Genomic DNA, 27,272 nt, shown 5'->3' with positions numbered 1-27,272 from the left:
ACACAGCTGGAGCATTCAGCCATGGAAACTTCTGCTTAAGTATGACTTATTAGTTCTTATTTTGTCTTATCTTGATTAAATCGAACAGTAGAAGGGATCATAAGCATGAGATCTACTTGCTCCTCAGAAAGCATCACTACCAGTCAGTTACTCAATACTTTTGTAGGTATACAAATACTTTTAATATGAATATTTTACAAAGGCCTGCATATTTCTAATTAAACTGAGCAAAAATATATAAAAAATCAAAACTAGTTGGCAGAGGCCAGAAAGGAAAATGAATGAAGACATTAGGAAAAACTTCCATTTTACTTTACATTGCTCATGCTTTCAGACTGGAGTGAAAAGACCTCAGAGAATTTAAAAAACCTGAAGTTTGTCTTGAGCCTTCATCCAAAACATAATTCAATGTAAATGAATTATGATTAAAGAATGGAAAATGATTAATCTTATTTTTAAAGACAAACTAGTATTTTTCCAAACAACTCCAGTGAGGGATTTGTGAAATAACCATTTGTCTTTGCAGCTGTAGCCTCCTAATTAGACTTTCTTTCTAAGGTGAATTTTTAAACCCTTCAGACCTGAGACATTACACACAATCCTCTATAATCTCTTCCTGAGGAAATGATTGTATTATTTAGTGTTCTTTGTGTTGGGTAATTACAGCAGGCTTCTTTCCTCCCTTCCATTCCTTGTTCTCTTTATGTATATTTGCATTGGGTTCCTAGGGCCAAAGTCTCTGCTACTTTCCAGTGTATTATTCTTCAGTAAGATGCAGCAAGAAGCGAGGGACACAGGCTTGGAGGGATTATTCAGCATGAAAGATTTAGGTTTTTAACACAGAAACTGCAATACCCTTTGCCTTCAGTACACATAAAAAACACAGCTGCCTCACAGGCTGTAGGAGGAAGTGCAGCGGCAGGGAGAAAAAAGCACATGCAGAGAGGAAACTGAGAGTTTCCAGATGGCAAACACCAGAGCAGAGGTCAGCAAATGTTTGAGATGACTGCAGGCAGTGCTTTTCCTCTGCCCAGCCAAAGGCTGAGTGTCCTGCTGGGGAGGAGATCTCTATCTTGAGGCAGGTCACAGGCAGCTGGTAATGCTTCAACTCTCTTCAAGGCTGTGCCTTTTGGCTCTGCTTTTTCTCACTTGGTGGGAGCTGGGAGCTTCTTATGGATGCCCTCACAGAACGTCAGAGCTCTTTAGACAGCAATTGCCAGCCCTGGCTTTAAAGGACCTTCAGAATTGTTTCAACTTTGAAAATAGGAAGGATGGCTGATTCTCAAGGCAACAGAGGCAGCATCTGTAAGGCTTTCTGAGAAGATATTTAGTCCAGCATGCTGGCCTGGAATTCAAGTGCTGTGTGCTGTTCCTGGCTCTGCCAGAGCATGCCTGTGACCTATAATAAACCCCCTCACCTCTGCTTGCTCTCCTGCCTTTTCTAGCACCATTCCTCAGACAAGCACTCCAGTGCCTGTACCATATCTCAAACAGCTTCTGCTCAGGATGTTTTCTCCAAAGGCAGGACTCAGTGTATTCATGCAAGGCAGACTGGACTGCATTCAGACTTTATTAGCTAATCCCTATTTAATGAGACTGCTAAGAAGTCGTGTATACACACACACACACACACGTAGCCTTGTTTGTGCATTATAATACAATAGCACTTAATGCTGAGGTAATAGGAGCTCTGCATACTTTGAAAATGAAAGCCACAGAAAGTGAATCTTGCATTAGGAAAAAACAAGTAGCCTGTTTTTTAGTGATCAGCTTTGTTGCCTGGGTACCAAGTACAGAAGCTCCTTTTTGCTTCTTGCCAGGAGCCTGTAAGAGTATGCTGTATTTCGTTTCAGTCCGGAGCCATTGTGGCCATTTATCCATCTCCAGAGAAGTGCTCCATTTTTTGCTTCACATAGACCCAGGCTGGCATCAGGAACAATCCTCCCTGCCTGGTGAGGGAACTCGCCCAAGGTTGCCTCCAGGATCTTTCAAGGAAGGATTTGAGCTCTCAAAAGCCTTATTGTCTTGGTAAGGCCCAGAAAGCAGTGATCCTTCACCTACCTGCTTTTCTGTGAGCCTCTGAAAGAATGCAAGGCTGTGCTGCCCAGCAGCTGCTGGCTGTGTCAAGTGGGATAGCTGAACTGGGGTGGAGAAACAGCAGCAGAGACTGCTGGACTTAGGATTTTACCAGCCTGGAAAAGCTGTGATGACTGGCTGATGTAGTCTGCAGACAAGACAAGACAAGGCTGGTGTCTTGAGACACCAGCAGATTCAGTGTGACTTAACACTGCCTCACTCATCAGCTGAACCTCAGGAACTCACAGCACTGCAGCTGGAAAACAGAATACATAAAGCTGAGGTGCTGGCACTTGGGCTAAGGACAGTCATCTTTCTTTATTCTGGGAATGAATTTGCTTTCTCATTTTCTGTTGCAAATCAGAGGATTCATTCTTCAGTTCCAAGTCCTAGGGACTCTTCCAGGTTCCTGCCTTCCCATCAACATGTCTAACAAAACTGCAGGACATACTAGGTTCCTGAACAACACCTGCAAGCCCCAGTGCCTTTGAGGGGCTTCCACAGCCATAATCACTGAGGAGAAAGAATTACATCCACCTGGAGGACTGAAACCCAGGTGATTCTATTTAAGCTGCAGTGCAACCTTAGCCAAATCAATATGCAGGAAAAAGTAGAAATTCTTATTGATAGTAGCAAATTTTCAGTGAAATAGAGTTGATTTGCACATTTCCATGTTTTTCAGAACACTTATCACTTTTCCAAGCTGCTGTGAAGAAATACACCGAACAATCCCAGTGCAATTTTCCCAGAAGTATGCTCAGTGCTGTGGAACAGGGATTTTCCAAAGTAACTTCTGACCCTTAAGTGACAGCCTAGCAGTGAAAACCCAGCAGTGCTGAAACAGTAAGAGATCAGAATACTGGTAAATCTCAGCTTCTTCCCACTATGCCAAGTACCTTTGCATTTGGTGGAAAGGCCCAGAGTCACAGAGAGCAAAAGCTGCTGTTGCTTTTTGCCAGTTTCTCCTTGCTGAGTGTGTACCCTGAGGAAGGGCTGGAAATAAACTCTTTCCCTAATAAATTCTGTGGAGAACAGCAACTCCAAAAATAGTGTCACTTCTATAATTTAATTTACTAATTGATTGTATGCAATTCAGCCCAGAAATACCCACTTTTGCAGTTAAAGAGAAGGCCCTAGGACTGTGCAGGGAGAATCCTTAATGAGATATAGTGAGGCACTTTGAACATATAAGTAGTTGTAGGAGTGATGGGGTACACACTAAACTAGGCCAATCACCCACTGAGTTACCTCCAAGTAATGGCTGAGATGAGCTGTCTGGCTAGAGAAGCAATAGCTTCCTTTAGAAGCAACAAATGTTCTTCTTTTAACTCTTATACCAAAAGTCACTTTTTTACCAGTTAATAGCAGGTCCAGAGACAAGAATTCACAAAGTGGAGATGAAACCCAGCAGTTTCAAGCAAGAGCTCAAGCACAAATTGTTTTTACAAATCAACTGAAAGGAAGATCAATCAGTAGTTTTTAAATTGCCTTTCTGAAAAGCAAATCAGCTTGACCATAACATTTTGAAGTCAAAAACAAAGAAATGCTTAACTACCTTTATACTAAGTCTTATGAAGTGCCAACACATTTAAATAGCTGCTTTATCAGCCTATAAATCAGCTTTAACATTCAGTCACTATGAGTAAGAGAAGGTTTTACTCCAGTTCCTTTGTCTACCCCAAGTTCTCCAAAAAAACAGAAGGAACTTGCCATCAATAGGCAAGACTGAAAAAATACTAAGAAGTAACTAAGCAGTGTCTCTTCTCACAAGTGTTGACTTCCCTATGTCCCCACCAAGTGTACCACACTGCACTCAGGGGCATCCCATCCTTTTAAAAACCAATTTACATCACAGAAGGCACATCCTGGAGCATGCTTTGCTTTCCTTCAAGGTCTTTCCTCACGCTGAGAGATCACAGCAGAAGCGCTGGTGTACAGCTGCAGTTCTGGGACTTACCCAAAGCATCTCACTAGAGAACTTCAGTTTCCTCTCTGAATTTAAGAGGCACTGCAACTTCCTTAAAGGAAATCACCTCCAATCACACATTTTGTTACAGCTAGCACTACTGTGACTTCCCTATTTGGTGCTGAGAAACGTGAAGTGATGAGTCAGTATCCATGGGTGGTTTCTCAAGAACTTGAATTTGCCCTTGGAATACTTTCCAAGATTCCAGACACCTATTACATATCAATTATATTTTTAACTATCTGCAAAGCCTCATTCTGAGCTGTTTGTTCCCACTCCTTTCTCTATAGTGCCATTTCCACTGGGTTTGCTGTGTGCAACAATACTGTAAATGAAGCCTTCAGCAGCTTAGAGAATAGACCTGATTGTTCACACTGGCACACCACATGAAGTGTTTGTGGTAAAATTCAATGTGTGCTGGTACCTTCTAACTTTGCTTTGAGGGTAGTCAACAGGGCAGATAGAGTCAAGTGCTTCAACTCTTCCCACCTCTAAAGCCATAGACTTAGAAACTGATGTCCAGTCTGCTTTTCATTGCTTGCTTTAAACACCTTTCTTTCTATTAGAATTCAATTGTACAATAAATGCTGAAGACACATAAAAGTAGAAGATATATCCCAGAGTACTAAGCCTGTATCTCAGTCTGCCTTTGCAAGGACTCAGAGATTAAAGCAGAAATGGCATCTATTTTATCCTGCAGTGGTAAACAGAGACTCAAGAATATCAACAACAGTGTTTTTAAGTGCTTTATATTTATTATAAAGTATTAATAACTGAATGTATGGAAAATGATTCTCTGTACAAGAGAGTAACATGACAGCTTTTACAAGTTCTGCTATACAGTACATGAAATGCTGCACGTTTTTTCAGCCGTTTCAAACAGTATTTGCTATACAAGTCAAAAAGGGTAAACTTAGAAGTCTGTTTATAATACAGTGTGTTAGAAAGCACAAACAAATAACATTCAAAATAAACAAGCTCCCAAAAATCAAAAGAAGTCTTTAGATGGCATGTACACAGATTATACTCAAGTTTCAATATACATGTTATTGTTCCCCACAAGATGCTCAGCTTTACTGGATTCTTGGAACATGATGAGAATTGAAGGCGCAAGAAAAGCACCTCTCAAGCCACGTAAGAACTGGATGGGCAGAACAGCAATTTCCCAAAGTGCTCTCCACAGTCTTTGGCTCTATTTATTACAGCCATACACTGTGGCAACACAAGAGAGATGGGCCTCAATTACCAGTACTGTCAATGCCAATCCAGTTATCTGGGGAGCTGCTAGAGCAATTCAAGGCACTCTTCCCAGTGCTGCCAGCCCACAGAACCCCCTGTGCAGGACACAGCATTTTAAGAGAACCAGGCTGGGCTAAAGCATGTTCTTGAATGACATGGAACAAACAGTTCAAAACAAACTCCTTCAGAATGTCCAGTTCAAAGCTCATTCGTACTTCACTTCCCAGGCACACCAGCCTAAGAGAGACATTCTTGTGTGTGTCACTCACACTTTAAAGCACACTGCTTCCATGTGTTTAGTTGCTTCTGGTTAAAGTGGTGTAAGGTATCAGCAGCTTTGAAGATAGTGTTCTTGGGGCACGGTGAACCTAAACTCACAGTAAGTTTTTAAGCCTACTTCACAGTTTAGCAGTTGTCTCCTTCGCTTTTCCTTAAGAGGCAGTGTCTACAACAAATCAGCTTTTACAGCTGTTCCACTTACAACACAAACCAGAATGCCAACATCCCCCAAAAATGTACCCACAGCAAGTTTACTCTGATGCATGTGGTATTGACACCTAATTTTAAGCTTCTCCCATAATACAAAATAGCTCCTAGATTGAAAAGATTTAAAGATATTGCATGGTCGTATTTTACTTTTGCCTCCCAATCTCATTCCAACTATTTATGGAACTGTAAACAAGTAATTTTTGTAGTCCTCAGTACTGTACACCTGCATTCCCAGGAACTGGAATTCAGTGACACCTTCATTAGAGATACAGTAGCCTAAGCACAGTGAAAGTTCTGTTCAGCTGCCCTCTTCATACAGTAACCAACAGGCCACTCCTCCCACATTCACACCTTCAGCTTCCTCTTCTGATCAAAGTAGGCATCAAATCTGGATAACGCATATTCCTGGAGAAATAAGGGACATTCAGTATTCAATGCAGTAAACAGCTGTTTTCTTTTTTGGGATGGGGAAACAATGAGGTATTAACTGTGTTACTTTCCTAATCCATCATCTCAATGCACTAATTAGCTCTATTCAGAAGGATAATCTCTCCAGCGGTGTTCTGGCTTCTTAAAATTTCTTCCAGTTTTGTTTCAACTCTAACACAATTAGCTGCTGCCAAAATGTCAGAAAAACAGCTATTAAAAAGGCCAGGACTTGACTGAAAAGACTGGCTCCTGCAACACTTCCACTAAGATATTCCATGCACCTGCCAGTCCTATCACTTTACAGTACACTGAGCACAGACCAAGAGCTGGACTGATCAGTTTCTCAAGTAGGGGCTGCTACCTGGCACAGATATTGCTGCACACTGAACATCACCATGGGACAACACATGCACTTTAAGTTTGCACTTAGTTTGAAATTCTCATTGCATGTTGGCATCTCTCTTGCCTGGGATGCCTTATATAATGCTGCAATGTAGCCAGACACAAGGCTATACACTCTCTACGTAACCATGGGAACAATTTCAGAAGTTTTTATGATCTTAGATGTTGTTTACATTCTTAAGGAAAGAGCACAAACTAGTAACAAATGGATTTTTAAAGCTTTACACCACTTAGAAGATACTAGTTGCTGTGAGAGGCCATTCCATTGCATTTTCAATAACCTACCACAGGTAATTTAGGTTATTCGCTTTCAGTTGTGTAAAACTACAATTATAAAACTCACCAGGTACCCAAACTCAATGGATGAGATCTTTGCTTGTATAATAGACCACAGACCCCAGAAGAAGTGTGATGCAAGGGCAAACCTGAAATTACAAGGCTATGTTATTGAAATAAATACCCAGCTAAGTCACAACACCTTAATTCCATGTCCTCTTAGAACAGTATTCTCTAGTTTGGGGATGTCCACACCTTTTTTTTAACTATGACACTACAAAAATAATGCCCCATTGAGTAGTCTTCTGTTTACTCCACTCTTAGTGTATATCACATATCTAATGTTACAGTGGACAGATCATTCTCCATCACACGCAAACACCTTTCAATCTCTCTTGGCTCAAGTTCCTCACCAGTGAGATATGCACAAGTGTAGGTACCACAGGGGAAGTCTGAAGATACAGTTGTACAAGGCAAGTTACCTGTTAACTTCTACCAACACTTCTTCTTCTAGTTCAGACTTCTCTTCATCGCTCAGATTTTCAAAGCCATCATGGAATGCAGACAGGTAATTGGAGAGGAAATGAAGCTGGAAGGCAAGTAAACAACTGAGTTACATCATTTCATCTCAAGACATATTTGTTTCTTTCAGGCCTAGGCAGACCTTCTAATAAGTTGGCATTTATTTTTTTCCAACCATCAACAGTGTTGGAGTTAGCTTTAAGATGAATGGTGCTAACAATTGTTTGAAAGTCTGGTTTAAGAAAAGTTATAATATTAGCACAGGCAGCATATTGCTACCATCAACTAATTTCATAGTTGGAGTCTACCATTCCTGGACTTTTTGTGGCAGATGGCTACACCACACACAGTAGATATTCTATCCTAAATAGCTATTAAGTTACCATGATTTTTAAAGCAAAGGTAGTCAGGATTAGATGAAGTATTACACTTGAAGTCATGGAGGAAATATCTTGGGACACAGTAAGTCTAAAAGGGAATGGAAAAAGAGTTAAGATATGAAGACTGGACACTGGCATTTCACTGTTTTCTGTGTCTACCTGCTGTTTCTTCGAAGGATATTTAAGAAAACTGGCTTTGAAGAATGGGTACTTCTCATATGAGTAATCATACATCCATTCACAGAAGTGATTTCCAATGTCAAATCCTCTGAAAAAGAAATAAAGACAAAGTAGCTCAATACTTGCAAACTAGCAGTCTGGGTTTTTTTTAAGCAAACCCAAAATCAAGTTTTAAAGCACTGGGCTACTCAGAATTTACTGCAGTTTTGCTGGAGGTAGAGAATTGATAACCAGCAATCAACTTTTTGCAAGTTATTATAAAACAGTAAAGAGGGGCAGTTAAGGATGAAAACTACCAGCTACATGAAAATATTAGACTTTGCTACCAAACTATGTACCAATGGAGACAGTAAAAATACTTGAGTATCAGCGTGAAGTCAGACATCTCTAATATTGGCATTCTAGCAGGCAAAGAGATGATATTCAAGGTTTTTAACATATTGCACTTTTACATTATTGGAATTCACTGTTTTACTGTGTTCCAGCTATGATGGTGTTTAATCCCAGTGACTATATACACTTAGATAATCCTTAAAAACACTTAACTAAATAGCTGAGGGAAGAATAACAAGCATGTTGCATAACCATGTAGTGAAAAACTTGTATTCTCATCTGCATAGATCAAAAAGTCATTAGAAAGGACAGAAAGAAACAACACAAAAGCAAAGCTGCCTTACATACACATTCACACAAAATCTACCCTTTTCCTCAGCTTCCCACTAGAAAGCAATTTTGACATGCAAGCAAGAAGCCATTTGTGCCTAACAAACACTCTAGTCTGAACAATAAAGAAGCCACAACAACTTTGCTGTATGCCTAAACTCAACAGCATCAGAACTGTTTTGAGTAGTTGGATTTGCTAACCACCACTATCAAAGCAGAACACAATTCACTAAAATTGTGTTTCACACAAAATTCCAGCACTTGGCCTCCCTGCAGCATGCAGAAAGGAACACACTCCCATGCTGAAGAGAAAATAAAGTGTTTACCGGTAATTATAGCTGCTGTATTCAAAGTCAATGAGCATCAGCTTTTGGTTTTCTGAACTCTCCTTGCCTTCCAGAAGTAAGATATTACCTGAAAATTAAGATAATACTGCATATTTAATAATGCAGGAAAATCAGGAAAAGGCAATACTGTGTATCTCAAGGAACACTGTTCAGCTAATCCTAGTTATCCCTTATATCTGCACTGAAAAATTATAGGTGTGCTGGTTTTGGCAGGGGTAGTTAACTTTCTTCATAGTAGCTGGCACAGGGCTATGTTTGGATTTGTGGTGTTGATAACACAGGGATGTTTTTGTTGTTGCTGAGTGCTTCTGTAGAGTCAAGGTCTTTTCTGCTTCACAGCCCAGCCCAAAAAGGGACCAGCATGCAGGCAGAGTTGAGAGGAGATACAGCTGAACAGCTGACCAAAGAAATATTCCATACAATTTGCTCACTATATAGAGTGAGAAGGAGGAAGAGGGGATGTTTGGAGTGATGGTGTTTGTCTTCCCAAGTCTCTGTTGTGTGTGATGGGGCCCTGCTCTCCTGGGGATGCCTAAACACCTGCCTGCCTGAGGGCAGCAGTGAATTAATTTCTTTGTTTACTTTGCTTGTGTGAGCAGCTTTTGCTTTCCCTAATTAACTGCCTTTATCTCAGCCTGTGGGTTCTCACTTTTACCCCTCCAATACTCTTCCCAATCTCACTGGGAAGACTGAGTGGCTCTGTGGGGCTGAGCTGCCAGCTGGGTTTAGTTAAAGCCAAGTTGCACTGCTATTCACCAGCTCTCTGGAAGTTGAGATATATAGCTTTACCTTGTAAAGCTGAAAGCAAGAAAGTTTTTTTTCTGCACAGGGAGAGGCAGATTTGCTCTCCCAAGGATCCTCTTTCCCCAATTTAGCTTGCAGCTGGCTCAGGTAGCCCTGTCAGTCTTAGCAGTCCCTGCTCCTTGTTTCTTTGCACAGCTTGAGACCTATAAATTTCACAGCCTCTCTCATATCAGCATAGCAGTACCACTGATCATACAGCACTTGGGACAGAAATTCTTTTCAGCAGCCTGAAAGTCAGTCTGAGCACTCCACTGTTCTAATATGTGGCACAACCAGTACCTATACAGAAAGTTTAGGCAATTGCTTATGTGTCTTTCAAGTCACACAGTCACTATAATTAATTTAAAAAACATCAAGTCTGCCTCTGCCAAGTAGCAGTTAGTAAATAAATGTAGAGCAAAGTCAAGTTCTGCAGCAGTGTGACTCTGCAGGTGCATCTGTTCTCCATGCCACACTCTTGCACCAACAGAAAAAGCAGCACAGTATTTCACAGACATCCCTCAAACCCCTTGGAGCTTTAGGCTCCCCAGCTTGCCTCAGCCCTATTATGCTCTGACACCTGCATTAGTGCACCTTGCCACATCAGCAAGGAGACCTCAAACTCCACCACTACTGACATCTCAGGTTAGTGGCCTTTTCCCCTTGTGCCTACCATCCTGGGCAGTTCCTCTGCCATAGCTGACAAAGCTGGGACCAGGGACAACAAAACAGCCCTGCACACAGTCCCACTAGAGCATCCTTCCAGCTCAGCCCAGCTTACCCACTGTTCAGGTGACACAGCATACCCAACACACCTTCAGCCTTGCTTCCTCCTCATCTTTTTAGTAACTGGCTCAGGAAAATTGTTATTCCTTCCATGCCTCCCACACAACACTAAAAAAAGGTGGATAATGTTTTCCTAATGTTTCTTACCAGTACAAATTAAAAACTGCCACATCAAACTGCCCTACTCTCCATTTTCACCACTCACTGCACTTCTTAGCCATCTTTCTTTTAGAATGACTCCAGTATATCCTACTCTGATCACATATATGGCAGCAAAGCCAGGTATGGGCTAAACAGAAAACACAAGGCTCCCATCATCAACTGATCTGTACTAACAGAGCATGAGTACACTCTTGGCTTGACCCAGTCACGACACCAGAGTTCTCTGAAAAAGCCTCAAGGGCTGCAAACAGAAAACACAAGGCTCCCATCATCAACTGATCTGTACTAACAGAGCATGAGTACACTCTTGGCTTGACCCAGTCACAACACCAGAGGTCTCTGAAAAAGCCTCAAGGACTGTAGAAGCCCATACTTTTCTTTGGTGCTGCAGCACACCAGTCAGGGCAGTACCTCCACAACATGGCTACCTCTCAGAGAGCAAACAAGTCACCAGAAAAGGCTCAACAGTACATCACTGAGGAACATGGAAATATTAGCAGCTTACCCTCTTGACAATCATTGTGGCAAAACACAACTGGTGAAGAAGTAGCTTCAAGCATAGCTCTAGAAAAAAGCAACAGAGCATCTTTTAAGTAGCAAATCACTAAGTTCATTTCCACTTCCAGGTAATTTTGTTGTAAGAATTAGAAACACTATTCCCTCCCAGCAGCAGCCTATTTTCTTAATTAGGACAAAACATCAGCACAATAAAGTTTGACTTCATGATCTGTAAGTCAGATCAGCTATTTCATTATAGAATTTTGTATTTGTATGAGACTCAGGTTGGTCACAAAACCAAAAAGTAAGATAAAGGTAAAGTGTTATACTGTATAACATATCTGAAAAAGTATACAAAAATCCATCCAGAAACTGTGGAGATTAGAAGATAGTGGTAGACAAAATAAGCCTACCTTAGATTTTTCATTTCCTGGGGGAGATTGTAACTGAGAAGTTTGTTCAGTTTTCTGGTTTGGGATTCTCTGGTGAATTTAATTCTCAGCACTTGATTTAGATACCTGGTAAGAAAAGAAGAGACAATAATAAAGGATTTGTAACAATGAGTATATTATTCTTCCTATACTATGATACCATTTAAACTAAAATCAAGAAGTTTGAAAGAGTTACTGAAGAAAACATTGCTGTTCTTCAAGGTAACTGAAGTCCTTCATGCAATAGTTTCTGGGTACAGTGAAAGCTTGTGTTCTCAGGTATTCAGGAAGAATGATCTGCTTATCAAAATTACAACGGGTCACCTTTTTTCCCCATGAAGTATTGCATAACTTACTTTTCCATTGTTCCAAAAAGCCACTTAGGTTCCTTATTGAATGGCATTTTCATGCCATGAAATCTGGCCATCTTCTCAGCTATTTCAGCAGATATGTCAGGTAAGCTAAGTTCTTCAGTGCTCAGTTTCCTGCTCTGTAATAAAATACAGTATTCTTACAATGCAGTTAATTGATGAGTTACAGAATTGTGATTAGTTATAAAGCATTAGGCTCCATGCAGTATAGTGTGAAATACTAGTGTAGTACTCAAGCAATATGCTTTTTTGCTCACAGATGAACTTACAAAGTTGCTGCCTTTGCAAAGTTGTTAGCCAGCCCTACTAACAACTTAATCAATTCACTTCTAGATTCAAGACCTGGGGAGTATCACATCTCACACTAAGAATATCTTCAAAGCAGATCAAGTATAAATATTTAAGAACATCAAAAGCATCTGCTCTTGATGCTCTTAAAGGGAAGTGTTACTCCACAGCTTCCCCATGCTATGTTTGGTATCTAATAGGCTTTTTATCTTCATTTATTAGCCTCTGCTAAAGTTGAAGAATTTTAGAGATCTCCCCCTGGCAAAAGCTACAATGGGGCTCTCCAGCACCCACTCTAACTGTATCAAATTACAGACAGCAATTACTACAGGCGGCCAAGTATCCCATTCCCACATCCCTGCTTTTCTGGGCAGTCCAGAGACCTTGTCATGATCAATTAAAACAGCTTCCAGCAGCCCACTAACTAATTATGAGCAGGACTTACGGGAATGAATTCCTCCAGTCGCCCTTGTGGGAAGATTCCATACAGCTTAGGGCCGAGCGCTCTCTCTGCAAGAATGGCAAACATAACACTTTCCAGAACCATGGCTTCTGCTCCCTACCAAAGAAATGAAAGCATTAGTTGGTGCTTGCACAGAAATTAACTGGGTGTGTGCAGCAGCTGAACTGTTACCAAGTGAAAAATTTTAAGGCTAACTTTGAAAAGACTCAACATTCTGCTAATCAAAGTTTCTTGACTAATAACTTTTAGTCAGCATGGGCGCAATACAAGTATTTTGCTTTCAAGTTCAAAGCTGGGGAAGAAAATCTGTGTTACTTAACTTTGGTGGGCCAGGTCAAAGGAAAACTGCAAAAACTAAAACACCCTCTCCTCTCTAACCTGTGGGAATTCTGCAAATTCATGTCCTGGAGGAGCTCATCCCACTGAACCACAACGCAGGAACTACAAATATTATCCTATATCAACTATTTTAATACTCTTCAGAGCACTACCTCTCAAAAGAACATTTTAGCAACACAAGTGAACAAACTGAACAACACTTTTCATTTAGAAGAACGACTTAGAATGTGCTTAATGGAAGGAAATCCTAAGTTTTTTGGGGTTCTTTTTTTCAAGTGAGGAAGAAATTTAAGCTTCTGCTAAGGAATGTGTGTGTGAATAAATGTTCTCCCCTTTGTACCACCAAACATACCTCAAGTTTCAGTAACTTTTCTCTAATGTTTTCATACAGCAATAGGCTTGGTTCATAGCAACAACAAGCAGACAACTTTTTAATATGAATTTAAAAGTTAATAGAAATATGAAATATTTAGTCTCAAAAAGACAGTTAAAAATCACTGAAGTGTAGCTTTCTGGATGGGCAAGATTAACTGTAAGCACAGAGGTCACATTATAAATATCTACTTCTAGCAATTATGTTCACCAGAATCCAGCTTTACTCAAATCCTGAAGATCTGCCAAGCATCTGCCTACTTTTGAGCAGCTCATCTCAAAGTCAGATCCATAACACTTGAAAGTATGAGAATGAAGAGCGCAACATTAAGAAACCTCTCAGGTATTTTTGACCACAGATCCTTTTGCATTATTGCAGTCAACACAGTATCAGACAGTATATAACTCTATACAAGTTCTACTCTTGAGTAACTCCAGGCAGCACTGTTAATTAGTTTTATTATTGTCCTACACATTATTCTGAGATCTTCAATAAATTCTAGTGTTTCATATTGAAGTGTAGTAAAGACTCGTGTAACTAAGTGTTCTGCAGCACTGAGACTTTAAGACAATTTGCATATGAATGTATTGCATCTACGTTCTCCACCATTTTTTCATCCCAGTTTCTCAAAGCACCAAACACTTTATCAACTAGCACACCAAAAATATGTTTTTAATTATTTCACATGCCCTCACCATCACAGGTCTGAACTCTTTCCATTCAGTTCTGAAACCTAATGCCAAGCACCAAGAAGGAAATTAGTTACAAGCTACTGGATGTCCACTCTATTATTAACCAACACTGACTTCAACTGCACCTGGTACAACACCAGGTGTTTTTAAGTCTGTTCCCATTAAGGTATCAGTTCCTTATTTCCACATCTTACTGAAAAGTAACTCCCTATTCTTGGGATAACAGTACAAAAAACCCCTGTTATTCATTATAACATCTCTTCATGCATCAGAAGTGACAAGAACTAGAAGAAGTTTCCTCTACTGAAACCAAATTGTGATTTGAACACAAGTCCAATAAGAGTTTTGGAACAATACCATCCATATAATCTCACAAAGGTACAAAGGCTTCTCCTTCATAATACCCAAGGGACCTTTTACCAAATCTCCATTCCAATACACTACTGTCAAACACAGGAGAGGTGTGGAAATGAACTACTAAAGGACATGAAACAAATTCTATGGCATACTTCATATGGACACTGAACAAATCTAGGTATCGGACTCTTCAGATGAATGTTCACCTGATAACTTCAAAGGACCAAGCATCGTAGCCAAGGACATTGTGTACCTCAGTGCATTCAGACACTTTGCAATATACTTACGCTGCCAAGACAACATTTTAAGATATAAAGCTCTCAATTTTGACCAGTTTCAGAGATTCATCCATAAGCACTTGTATTTAGATTTCTAGAGAAGATGGGACCACTCATGTTTTTAAATGAATACTTAGAGATCAATTTTTTATTTCAAACCTAGCAATTATACACGTTTTTACAAGACTTTCCCAGGATGCAACTCCCATACAGGCAAGGAGAGATCAGAAGCCTTTATACATTTCAGTTGGAACTGAAGCTTCTGCTTTTTTCCTGCTTTAACAAAAATTTCACTGTAAAATATATAAAGCAGTCATATATTAAGGAAAACTACTGCAAATTACAGCAAAACTAAAGTAAACAAAAAAATTTCCTGTTAAAAGCCCTTATGAGCTGACAGAAGACTATCCAATGTCTAGACACAATTGTCACACACCAGGCAGCTCGGAGGCTACAATGACTTTGTTAGTGAACCCAGAGAATTTTATTCTCTCTAAAGAATATAATCTCCTCTCATAACCTAGACACAAGAAAATTAACAAATCCATCCTGACAGTAATCCTTGAAAACACTGATTCAACAGTGAAATTTCAGCACTATGAGATTAATAGGAGACAACCTATCAGCAGAGAACCAGTATTTTCAAGCAACAAATACCACAAATGAAATTCAGAAGTTCAAAACCTTGTTTCCTGCACTTCAAAACTTCTATGAACTTCTGTCACCAGGGTGGGGCTTGTTTGGACTTTTGGGGACTTATTATAGCTTTAACTCTTTTTTTACATGATTGTGGTAGACGAGAAATCAAGCCACCTCAATTTTTCATCTTTGAAAAAAACTGAGGTATCAAACCAGTACATTTTTCAGTTCAGTCTTGGTTCAACGGATTGAAGCCATTCCAGTAAGCTAAACAAAGTTCAACAAAACTTCAAAAGCAGTCATTCAGCAACCAAGAAATTTAAAACCAGTTTCAACTCACTAGGAAAAAGAAAACCAAAACCAAACAAATGCTTGAAAACATTTCAGATGGCATTCCCAGAAGGCAAAAATACAAGGAGAGAAAAGCAGCACTTATCAGTTGAGTAAAATATATTTTTCCCTAGTCACTGCCAAAATCATTATGAGCTGAAACCAGTACATAACAACCAAGGCATCTGGCTAGCATGCTGCAATGTTATCCCTTACTGAAAAAATATTGCCAGGGTAGAAATCTAAATCACCAAATCCTGCTCAGATGACTTCAGGAAAAGACACAATCAGCTAAACATTATGCTGCAGGAGAAGAAATTATTCCAAATGCAAGAACTTGAAAGTTTGCAGAGCAGAGATGATCCAAGCACAGTGCTAATCAGGAACACTTAATGTTCAAGAGCAAGTTCTCTCCAGCTCCATGTACTTTTCTCAGAGGAGTTATCAATGTATTAAAAAATTAGAAATTAGGTAAAGCAGAGAACTCATGTTCATCTAGTCAAGAAGAGTCTAATACTAGAAATAGCAGAACTGATACCAATATTCAAAATTATAAGAAACCATTTAGGTTTGGGGTAGAATTGGGGATGCTTCATAACGTGGGATGCTTAAATCTTTCCAAACTATGTCCAGACACTCACATAAGGTTGCTTCTGTGAGCAAAAAAATTTATTTTATTCATTACTTTTTGCATTTTCTAGACACAGTCCAGCTGGAATAACTACTGGTTTAAAACAAGCAGAATCACCACATCTCCCTATAATCTACAAAATTCCATGAAATAAGCAAATTTAATTACTCACTTGCAAGTCATTTTCCTTCTGAGACTGTACAGACTCCCCCTTATTACACGACCTCTATGAATGAGAAAAAGCAAACACAATGAGAAGATGAAATTTAAAGTTATTAACCTGCAACCACCAGAACAAAGGGAGTAGAAGTACCAGCTACAGTTAACTAAAAGTCTCAACACTGTCTCAGATCTGTGACAGCTACAGCACTAGTATCCATCTGACCTCTGACCACCACACTTTCAACAATTCCAAAATCTTTCAAAAGGATGTGCCACTGAGACCAAGCCACTCGTGTAAATACCTGATTTTCACTTATTTTTCTTGTTTCCCAGTCTTTCAAACAAGATTTCAATACACCATAAGCTCAGAGGAATGTTTTTAATTAAGAGAAAATGAAGTCTCTCTGCACGACATCTGGGATGAGATCCTTCCAGCCAAAGCACTTGAGACGCATTACAGAGATTACATAAAAGCCTTACAAGGACTATTGGAAGAGTCATGTTAAGAAGGTTGCAAAGCACTTTTTTTGCTTATTACCTTATTTTCCAAATGTCTTGTGGCTAGAATTTGCTTATTTAGAGTGTGCTGTCTTGGCTGTATAGCCAGTGTCCCACTGGCTGTGCAAATCCAAGATTGTTCTTAGAATGAATTGCCCATGTAAGCTAAAGGTGTCTCAGTAGAAACACCTTTGCACAGTATACTAGCAAAACTTTAACAAGTTCCATGCACAACATATTGTGCTAGGGTTGTTAAGAGTCAGTAGAAAGCAGTTTCAGAATATTAAACCACACCCTCAGCAACTGAACCCTCAATGGCACATGCTTTTAATAGAACTGCACATTTAAAAATACAAGATGTATTAAAAACCTTGTCCTTTAAAGGGGTTGAAGGTAAGGAGAAGAGAAAGCAAATATCTGCTTAGAATTAGTGACAGTTTGTGGCTGCTATTTATGTTGCAATTCCACCATTGACTGTTTAAACCAAACTAGCTTTAGAGGCCCATAAAGGCAGCCTGCATCTCCACCTTCTGAACACAAACATTGCAATCACAGAACCATGTGCATACCTTCCTGTTCCAAAGCTCTAACATGTCCAAAACAAGGGTGGAAATATGAACTTAATGGAATACAGTTAAGCAACACCAGCTGCCTTAAGTACAGTACAACAAGCTCTGCAGTTACAGTATTTCAGAAGCTATAGAAGAAGGATAGTTAACAACAATCGATGGTCTTTCAGCAAGTACTTCACATAACACTACTGTATAAGTTTAAAACAAGACAATATGGAAACTACTATTACTTTATATTACTTTCAAGGAAATTAATAAAGTCCAAACATATTCACTACAGCTAAATGTGTAACTACTCAATACATTAAAATAATTTACAGAGGGCTTCTCTGAACAAGCATGGTCTACATCAATACCACTCAGATTTTTCTTGAACAGTCAGAAAGTTACTCACCATTCAGGAGTCTTTCCTGATAAATGGTGCTCTCAGAATGGTTCAGTTCAATCAGAAGGTAAGCACATTAGACTTTTCCCTAAAACCTGAACTGGCATCTGCTTTCCAGAGGTCATACTGTATAAAGAGCTAGCCAGTTCCAAAGTCCACTCAAATTGGTGTAGGAGACAGCCTAATGGCATCTACTGTGCCATTAGAAAGGGACAGTTAGGGCTTTACTGCAGTCATCACAAGACTTCTGCAACATCCCATCCCTCTTTTCTGTTCCCTCAGCAGGAAACATTAGTTTCCAGAAGAAAATGAATACAAATTTGTAAATAAATTGCGAATATGAATGGGAGCTTGGAGAGGATCAGTCTTCACAAGCGGCCATGTACTCAGCCTAGGATTAGGAAATTCTTCACTATACATGGGCAAGGAGAACAAAGTTTGCAGGATTCACTATTATGTACCAGAAGTTTAAGAATTTAACAGATTAAAGTAGTAGAATTTGATTATTTCCTGATTCCACACTCACCTCTGAGAGCAGTGGTTCAAAATAAGGCATCTCATAATTTGATCAGCCTATTTAGCTCACTTGTTCTTGGCGAAATCAATCAATTTCACTTTTTCCATAACTCTTAATAGCCCACTCCAACTAAAGTCCAATTCTGGGAGCTATTTACATCAACAGAAATTAGGCGATTTTAATTACCTGAAAAAGAGAATCACTGAGTAACTAACTGCTAGAGCTTTTTAATTGCTCTCTCTACGTGGAAACTAACTAGAAAAGGACATGTGTTCTACAGCTTCAAGATTTCTTCAAATATTTGTTCAGAGCTTTATTCTCAAAGCCCTGAGAAGGTTCACTACAGTTTTAATACGGGAGGACAACTACATTCAGTAGAAGTTTTTTAGAATCTAATTTATCATGTAAATTGAATGGGAAATAGGACACATTGATCTTTGCTCAGATGAGCATACAGTGTTTATAAATCTGGCAGTTTGATACAGAAAATTGAGTTCAACATTTTCTTCCTAATGACCCCAATTTATTTCTTCTGTAGCTGAAAGATCAAGTCTCTTATCAAAAAACCCAAATGACCAGAAAATTCTGTACAGAGAAGGAACTTGTATCTCTTTTTTCATACATAACTTCGAGCTCTGCTCACAAACTTAAATAAAATATAACTCAATTTTTCTGAGCTTACTCAGCTTTAGTTTTCAATACTTCACAATACTTCAGTATTTTGAATTAGATAAATCCCTGGAATAAATAAATTAGATAAATCCCTGGAATTCAAATCTTAAATCACAACATTACCATGAATTGCCTCAGAGATTAGAGGTGACCTGAGCAGGAGAAACTTTTCCAGAAGCTGTCGGCGGATGTCAATTTGAGCTTTAGTGTAGGGAACAAAACCAGCTTTAGATTTAGTAATAACCATTTCTACTTCTAAAGATCTGCCATTGATCACTTTTCCCTGTCAGACCTGAAGGAACTGATACTAATTTGCTGAAGTCCTAAAAATCTAGCATGTGAAGAATTCCCAATTCAAGCTCTACAAAAGCCACAACTCCAATCCTCCACATTTCAAGTTACCATTCTGTTATGAGGGAGCAGAGAAAAGGAAGGGACAGTTTTTTGATATTGTTATTGCTGTAAACATTCAGATGCACAGACAGTAGCTGGTGCTACTTAAGGCTTACTTTTAAACAATGAAATCCAGTACTAAAGAAAATGAAAGCTGTAGAGAATGCTCCACTTCAGAGATCTCATACTATACCGTGAATCGTGTCTGTCACCTGGAAACCAGAGTGCTCTAGGCACGATCGCATGGGCAAGCCTGCAGCAGAGAACACATGCATATACAACTAAAGTGGTACATTACCCCCAGAACACCCTTAATGCCACCCAACACAAATATATCCCCGTAAGAGGTGCTTGGTTTCTTTCAAGCCGTCTGCCAGTGCCAGGGATTTGTAGTTACTCCATGCTACAAACAGACATGGACACCAACAACCACAGAAGACGTTGATAATTACAGTTACACAGCAGTCTGCATTTTATTTAGTTAGACAAAATAAAAGGCAGCAAGGCAGGTATGGAAAAAGATTTACCACAGAATTGTGGCAACCATTTATACTCATTTTGCATCTGCTCACATAGAAACTGAGAGACCAGAAAGGACCATTAGGTATCCTGGTTTTTCCTCATTTGTATACAAGATTTTGTTTTGCCTGTTGTAAAGGTAACAGAGTCCCACTGAGTCAGAGCTCAAGGTTCTTTTAACACGTGTAAAAGAATGGGAATCAATCAGAGTTACCTTTTGATAGGTGAACTTAAATTTCACCTTGATTTGAACTTATTTTGGGTTGGTGCCACCTTATGTTGAAATCCTATTAGCATTTTCAAGATGCTATTTTGAATTTAAATAGAAACACTATAGTGATGTGAATATAAAATCCAATTTTAAAGTCTGGACATTAAATGGCATATTGTTGGATAACCTTTAGTTTCAGTTGTTTACACTAATACAACCAACAGTTAAAGACATTTTGCCACAAGTTTCACAATGCTCCTCTTTAAATTTAGCAACTAAGCTGGAGCAAGAATAAGTGAAGCAGAGTAAGACATTTCCCTTTTTTCAGTGTAGGACATATCTGCATTGTGCCTCAAACATTGGAGTTTTAATGTGGTTAGTACTTTAACCTGTCACAAGTACAATACTTGTCTTAAAAAAAAAGTTCTGCTCAAGGATGTACTCAAGAGAAGTCCTTGATTTATAAACATCCATGCCAGTGCGACCATTCATAATAATGGCCGAGCCAGCACAGTTCATCTCCACCCAGCTCCCCCCAAAACAGTCATGCACACAAAAAATTGGCTTAAACATATCAGCTATGACAGAGGAAGGCACAAAGCCTTCCCTGTGTGGCAGCTTCAACCAGCTGGCATGGTTTATATTGGATGAGTTTCATGTACTGACATTTGTGTCTTCCAAGAGTCATAATAAGCAAACTGGAGCTATTTTCAAACTGCAAAAAAGGTTCCTTTAAAAGGTGGCTCAAAGAATTATGGTGCCAGTATCATTCATTCTTAAGTTAGTAATGAGAGATCCATTTTTCACTTGTATTCAAAATTTTAACTTAAACTTGTCTTCTGTATGTACAATAATTTGGTGCAGGTTGCCATAGATACACAGTACTTACAGTAAAGGGATAAAGAACTGATATCACTAGTTTGTGCTCCAATTCCAACAGAAGGTAAAATGGACAAGAGTTAAGACATGCTACAAAGGCTCAAACAAACAAGTGGTAACTACTAATACCCAGTGGCAGCTACAATTATGTCATTGAGAATAAAGTTGTGATTTTAGCATAAGGACTCGAAACTCAACTTAAGCAGTGTTCCTTAATTCCTACAGAGTTTTTAACTTAAGCAACTTTACTAAAAATGTCAAATTACTCCCACTTAACAGGCTTGTCACAACATTCTGCTTGTGCCACCCAGAAACTCAGAAATCCTAGGTGAGGTTTTCAAAATACCCAATAAAACAGTTTGCTTATATTTTAACTTGCATTTAAGGTATAGGGGCTGGAAGAGACAAATGTTTGTTGACAAAAATTGTGAACCTCAATGCAATCAAAGTTTTACCTTGGGACTTTCTCTGCTTACTTAACCATTAGTGAACTGCACCAACAAGAGCAGTCATTTCACTGCCACTATGGAAATAAAGGAAGTTAGACATCTCAAAAGATCCTTCAACACCAAGAGCAGAAAGGTTAGAAAGTTATGAACACACTTTCAATTTTCAAACCAAATTAGTTCTGATTTTAGAGCCCAAAAATTTATTTTGATTTCTTCAGTGGATAGGGCAGAGAAGAGGCAAGTTAAAAAAATACCCTGAGGGAAGAAGAGGGCAGCCAAATTCTAGAGTCCACTTTATTTTTCCTTTGAAAAATAAGGGAAAGGCCATATTTCTTTACAGCTCTTGGGAAACAGAAGCTCTACCACTACAATAACTTGACAGCCCATGTTCCTACTCAAGCTTTCTACATTCTAGCTCAGCATTACATTGAAACCAGTAATAATTCTTAAAAATAACCCAAACTTAACATCAATCCTAGGAATCATTTTGAAAACAAAGTTTCACACCCCCCTTTGTTTCACTCTGCTTTTAGTGAGAGTGAAACTAAAAACTATTTAATCTTGAATTACTGAACTTCTACACACTTTTCTTGTTGAACTTTCCCAACACACATATAGTGCTGTAGCCAAGCAATTCATGCTATTCCAAACCACTGGGATATCTTACATATTTCTGGTAAAGTTTGTTACCACGGGAAAGTTAACAACTCACATAATATAATAAAGGAGCACTTCAAAGTCAGTAAAGCAACAGTATCTAATGAGACTTTTAATATTAAGTTTGGTCAAGACAGCAGAAGCAGGAAGAATGGGCTGAAATCTCAGGAACAGAAAATCTTCTGCAGATATTGGATCAGTTGTTCAAAGCATGTGACTGAGTACTGGAAAATATAAAATTAATGGATAAAAAAACAGACCCTCTAAGTCAAACATAAACAATTGCCAACACACAGATGTAATGTTATGAAGATGCAATTTTTCATAAGGTTAAACACGTTATGATTGCATATTTACATTATAATCAAGTATGTAGCAGAGATGGATAAGAGATCTGCTGTACAGTGCTAGAGTAACAGTCTGTCAGCTTTAGAAGACTACAAAATAGTCTTGCTTTTAAATGTTACTATTTGAAACAGATTTGCCAACCACTTCACTTAAGGTGTGACAAATTTCAACACTATTTACATTTTACTAACCAAATAAAAGTAACATTAAAAGAGTTTGACAAAACATCTGGTTAAGTTTCTGTGCCAGCTATAAGGCATTTCACACATTCAGAAAAGCATGTTTTGGAATGAGATGACTGTACAGTATTGATGTTCAAACTTCATTCTTAGTCTAAAACTATAGATCAAATTTTCTAGCAGCACAAGTACCCATAATATCTAATAAAATGCTTGAGTAGTGTATAAGCTTGACAAAACCTTCAACTAATCTCCAAGATTTGCAAGTGCTATCAAGATTAAAATTAAACAATTTAGTTCCTTGCAATCTAGCTAGTTATGTCAAAAGTCCTACATTCTGTACAGAAGCAAATTTTTCTGAAACACCACAGTCCAAACTTAAGACCATAAACAAAACATTAGTGCCCAGACAAACAGCAAAGGAGCCGTCAGCTAATTCACGCCAGTCGGGATCTGCGTAGAAAGGAGCGTAAGTTCCAGACAATAACAAACCATAAAGAAAACTGCTTTCAGCTTGCACTCTACCCCCACCACAGAAACATTCCCTCAAGGATAAAGCTGCACAGTGTCACAAATGAAGATCTGCAAACATCAGAGTGAAGCTACAGAAACCCTCCCACTCCCAAAGCACTGCATGTACTCACCATCTGCAGGATGGCACCGTACACGCGCAGGAGAACTGTCCGTGGCTCATCTGCAACTGTCTCAGTGGCGTCAGGCAGCGAGCACTGGAACAGCATGTTGCTGAGGCCACCTCTGGAGACAGAAATACCTTGATGAGCTAACTTGGAACAGCACACCTTTTGTTTCCAACACATTTCAAGTGCAGTAAGCATCCTTTTGGTGTGATTAATTGGTCTACTCTAACAAGGAAGTTTTCCAACAGTACCAATAACTCATATGAGGCTTCAATAAAAAAATGGCAGCTTGGTGCTTCTTAGTGTACAGTTCACCACCCAGAGCTATTGATCCAAATTACAGCTCAAGCTATTAACAAATGGATGTAAAAGGCAACAAACAACCATGTAGAGCTAAGTAAATTATTTTCAGTGATGCTGGAGTCTTGTCAGATATACTTGGCTGCACAAGCAAAACAATGGCAGAAAAAGTTTAAAACCATGCAGCAAATATAAAACTCCAAATTTGAATTAAGAGCTGCTATCAATGGGATTGGCAGCTACAAAATTCAGCTATAAAGATTTAACCTAAATACCTGTGCTACAGCAATGCTGATGGAAGTCTCAATTCTGCTGTCTTTCTTAGGGATGCATTTTCAATTTTGAATTTTACAGTTAAAGCAGTTCTTTATTTGAAATAAGCTGCTCGTGTATTTGTCAAATGTAAAATCACAGTTTCTCTGATCTAGTATCCATCTAGATCGATAAAGCTGTGGAAAACAAAATAAATGCTGCACCTTTTTCCTGTAAAACTACTGTTGTTAAACTGTAATTATGTTAAAAAGCCAGTGTATTTGTGTATCATCTGAATGACTGAAGCACAGATTTCCCTAGTTTGTGTCTATCTTGATGAGATGCTAAGTTTCTTGAGGTTCTTGTAGCTCTTAAGAACACCCATCAACTCAACCCACATTTTCTTTACCTTTTGCTTTGCCTTTCTGCAATCTTATCATTATCATTATGCTCATGAATGAAATTTTCTTATTTTCCTTCTGCAAGTGATTTTGCCTATAACATGTAATACCTTGCAGTGACCTTGAATTACATGAATCCACAGCAGATCCAAAATGCAGTGGCTAAAATGCAGTTCTCAGTCCTAACCTGACATTCCTTTCAATGCTTTTTCAAATATTCTTCTGGGTTGTCTTTCAGCACAGTGGGGAAGCAGAAAAGACTTTCTGGAAAAAAAGGCTACCAAGCCTTTGTATCCAGGCCTATGTATCCAAAGTCAACAACTGAGAAGAAAAAAAGAAATCTCAAGAAAACTGGGTAAAACAGCAGCTGCACAATATGCTTAAGAAAGGAGACAGAAAAGAACCAGGTGGCTTGGCAGGCACCCAAAAAAGGATGTTTAGAGACAAGATATGAAGTAACTTTGAACCATGAAGGTGAACAGGTTGGAAAAAAACCCAAGAGACAGATGGAAAGGATATCAAAGGAAGAGCAGAGTCAGCTACTCAAAGACAATCCAAAAATTGGTTAGTTATACTAACTATACTTCTGGCTTTATCTGAACTGTGCTGGACAGATTTTTGTGGGAAAAAAACCCAAAACATTTGCTGCCTTTTCTAAGCCTCTGACAACAACTTTAATGAAAATACCAATAATTAAATAGAAGAATTAAGCACACTGAAAAACACTTTACAAGAAATACTGGACTAAAGCTCATGATAGTTACATGACTTAAATGCTCAGCTTGCACAGCGTGTGAAGGCACAGAAATTCTTCTTTTTTTATACCAGACAACCTAAAGTGGAGTGCCTTAGTGATGCTGAACTCCATATAATAAAAGTTTCATTGTAGTTTAAGTTCACTATAGCATTTAAGACTTCAAAGGTTACCTGGAAAAGTTATCAAGGAAATCCATACAGGAGCATAATAAAAGGCACTGTTCTTCTGAAAGGTCAGTCGACTCAACAGCTTGCTTAAAGGTCAAAAGGGCACATCTCACTCATACAGATACAGCTACCAGCTACTTAACTGACAGCTGTACAAGAACGTGATTTTGCAATGTTAATGGACACACTGGAGAATGCATACTGAAACCAGAATCAGCAAACCAACATAATGCATCTTCCAGACATGAAAGTGGTGAGAAGACTTGTGCCAAAAAAACCTCAACCACCAATTAGCATGGCTTTATACATTCTTGAGTTTCAGCTCATCCTCTCTTCTGCCAAATTTGGAAACCACCAAACCATTCTGAATTGTTGCCTCACATGAGAGGTTTCCAAGAAATGCAAAGATAACTGTGCTAAAATGTAAGGCTTTAGAAAGTAAGAACCAAAGTCAGCAAAACACACTAATACAGATGAAAATTTAATTAAGCAACTCAAACTAGACATATCAGACTAGTGTACTGTTTAGGAATTGTATTGGTTTTGTAAAAATTTTCTCCCTTCATTAACTCCTTATGAGCCTGATAAGTGAAGAGAATCTAGAAAAACACATACTACCTGCACTGGGCTCAGTGAGTTGCTAATTTTTTCAATAAGGCTTTTAAAATAAATTTAGAAATGAGCAGGATGTGTTTTAACCACACTTTTACACATCAGAACTTTGTCAACTGTGTATGCTCCCTTAGGTACCTAGGGTAGATGTGTGCATGATTTGTGTAGGACAAAAGTAGAAAGATAGGGAAAGCAAACTGATAACAGTAACATGTCCTCAACTCCATGTTTGATCAGGTAGAACGATAAGTCTGGAAGATGTGAGACAAGCAGTGTGTAAAGGGGAAACTGAACTGACATCGGTTTAGTTAGAGCAAAATAAAGATGCTACTAGTTCTGCAAAGAAGGCAAAGACCTCCAACACATTACATCATATGGCTTCCAGAACGTCCCCAATTTACATATTTCTGCTGCCAACGTGCTGAGTCACAAGCTCTCGTTGCTGTGTGCTGTAAAAGATGACTCACATCGCCGGTACACCGCGTTTACCTGATGACTTCTCAGCGCGGAGCAGCCCGGGCCAGCCCATCGGGGCCCTTTCCCCGGCAGGGAGCTCGGGGCGCGGTGCAGCGGTTTCCGAAGCCGGCTCCATCCCTCTCCCGGCCGGGCGCGGGGCCCCTCCCCCGGCGCGGGGCCGAGCCGGGGCCGTCGCGATGCAGCAGCCGCCGCCGCCGCCTCCCCGCACCGCCACCCGCTCCGGGCCGGGGCCGGCGCCGCCCCCGGGACCCCCGCACCGCCCCCGCGCCCACCAGCCCGCTCCCGCCGCCCGCTAAACCGAATTCGGGAGGGATTTAAAAGAATAAAATTCAATCGAGGACCGAGCCCCTCGCCTCCCCCGCCGGTGTCGGCTCGGACCCGCGGCGCGCCCCCGTCCCCGCCCCCTGGATGGGCCACCTCCCCCTCCGCGCTGACCTGATGGGGCTGATGCGCAGCTGCTCCTCCCGCAGCCCCCGCCAGGCCCCCGGCAGGAACTCCTTGCACCACAGATACGCCCGGCGCCGCGTCCGGGGGTCGAGCGGCGGCGACTCCTCCTCGGGCGGCGGAGGCAGCGCCGGGGGCGGGGTCGCGACACCAACGCCTCTGCCCGCCACGGTGGGGTCCTTCCCCTCGGGGTCGGGGTGAGCCAGCGGCGAGGGCGGCTGCCCGGTCGCGGCGGACCCGCGGCCAAGGAGGAGCCCGAGCGGGGACGGGTCGGCGTCGCCGTTGCAGAACTTGGTTTTCATGGCGCGGCGTGGGGGGGGCGCGGCGGCCGTTGGGGCGGCGGGTGGGGGCGGCAGCTCGCGTGCGTCCCTCCGCCGTCAGCGCCGGCGGCGA

The 27,272-nt window shown here is 40.1% G+C and overlaps 1 protein-coding gene across 3 annotated transcripts; it reads right to left on the bottom strand.

The window, feature by feature from the left end:
• Nucleotides 1-4,781: 4,781 nt before the first annotated feature.
• Nucleotides 4,782-27,272, bottom strand: CHKA (choline kinase alpha). 3 transcript variants are annotated; one of them, XM_041421121.1, is made up of 12 exons: nucleotides 26,871-27,259; nucleotides 23,476-23,587; nucleotides 16,563-16,616; nucleotides 12,734-12,847; nucleotides 11,986-12,119; nucleotides 11,612-11,716; nucleotides 11,206-11,264; nucleotides 8,949-9,036; nucleotides 7,939-8,047; nucleotides 7,360-7,466; nucleotides 6,945-7,026; nucleotides 4,782-6,175 (listed from the first exon to the last, which is right to left on the bottom strand). In XM_041421121.1, the coding sequence occupies exons 1-12, from the start codon at nucleotides 27,179-27,181 to the stop codon at nucleotides 6,116-6,118; spliced, it is 1,335 nt and encodes a 444-aa protein (XP_041277055.1). In that variant the 5' UTR covers nucleotides 27,182-27,259; the 3' UTR covers nucleotides 4,782-6,115. The 3 variants fall into 3 exon arrangements, with proteins under 3 accessions (XP_041277055.1, XP_041277057.1, XP_041277056.1); XM_041421123.1 differs by lacking the exon at nucleotides 26,871-27,259 and adding an exon at nucleotides 26,448-26,826; XM_041421122.1 differs by lacking the exon at nucleotides 16,563-16,616 and having other exon boundaries at nucleotides 26,871-27,272.

The sequence above is a fragment of the Onychostruthus taczanowskii genome, unplaced genomic scaffold, assembly GCF_017590055.1.
Source record: "Onychostruthus taczanowskii isolate IOZ18803 unplaced genomic scaffold, ASM1759005v1 scaffold69, whole genome shotgun sequence".
In the NCBI taxonomy this organism is placed as follows: Eukaryota; Metazoa; Chordata; class Aves; order Passeriformes; family Passeridae; genus Onychostruthus; species Onychostruthus taczanowskii.
This window is presented reverse-complemented; position numbering and strand designations above follow the sequence as displayed.

Coding starts and splice junctions, on each gene's coding strand:
- CHKA (XM_041421121.1), bottom strand. CDS start 27,181: ATGAAAACCAAGTTCTGCAACGGCGACGCCGACCCGTCCCCGCTCGGG. Junction 12,120..12,733: donor GACTGGAGGAATTCATTCCC/GTAAGTCCTGCT, acceptor ATTTTATTACAG/AGCAGGAAACTGAGCACTGA. Junction 8,048..8,948: donor TACAGCAGCTATAATTACCG/GTAAACACTTTA, acceptor TTTCTTTTTCAG/AGGATTTGACATTGGAAATC.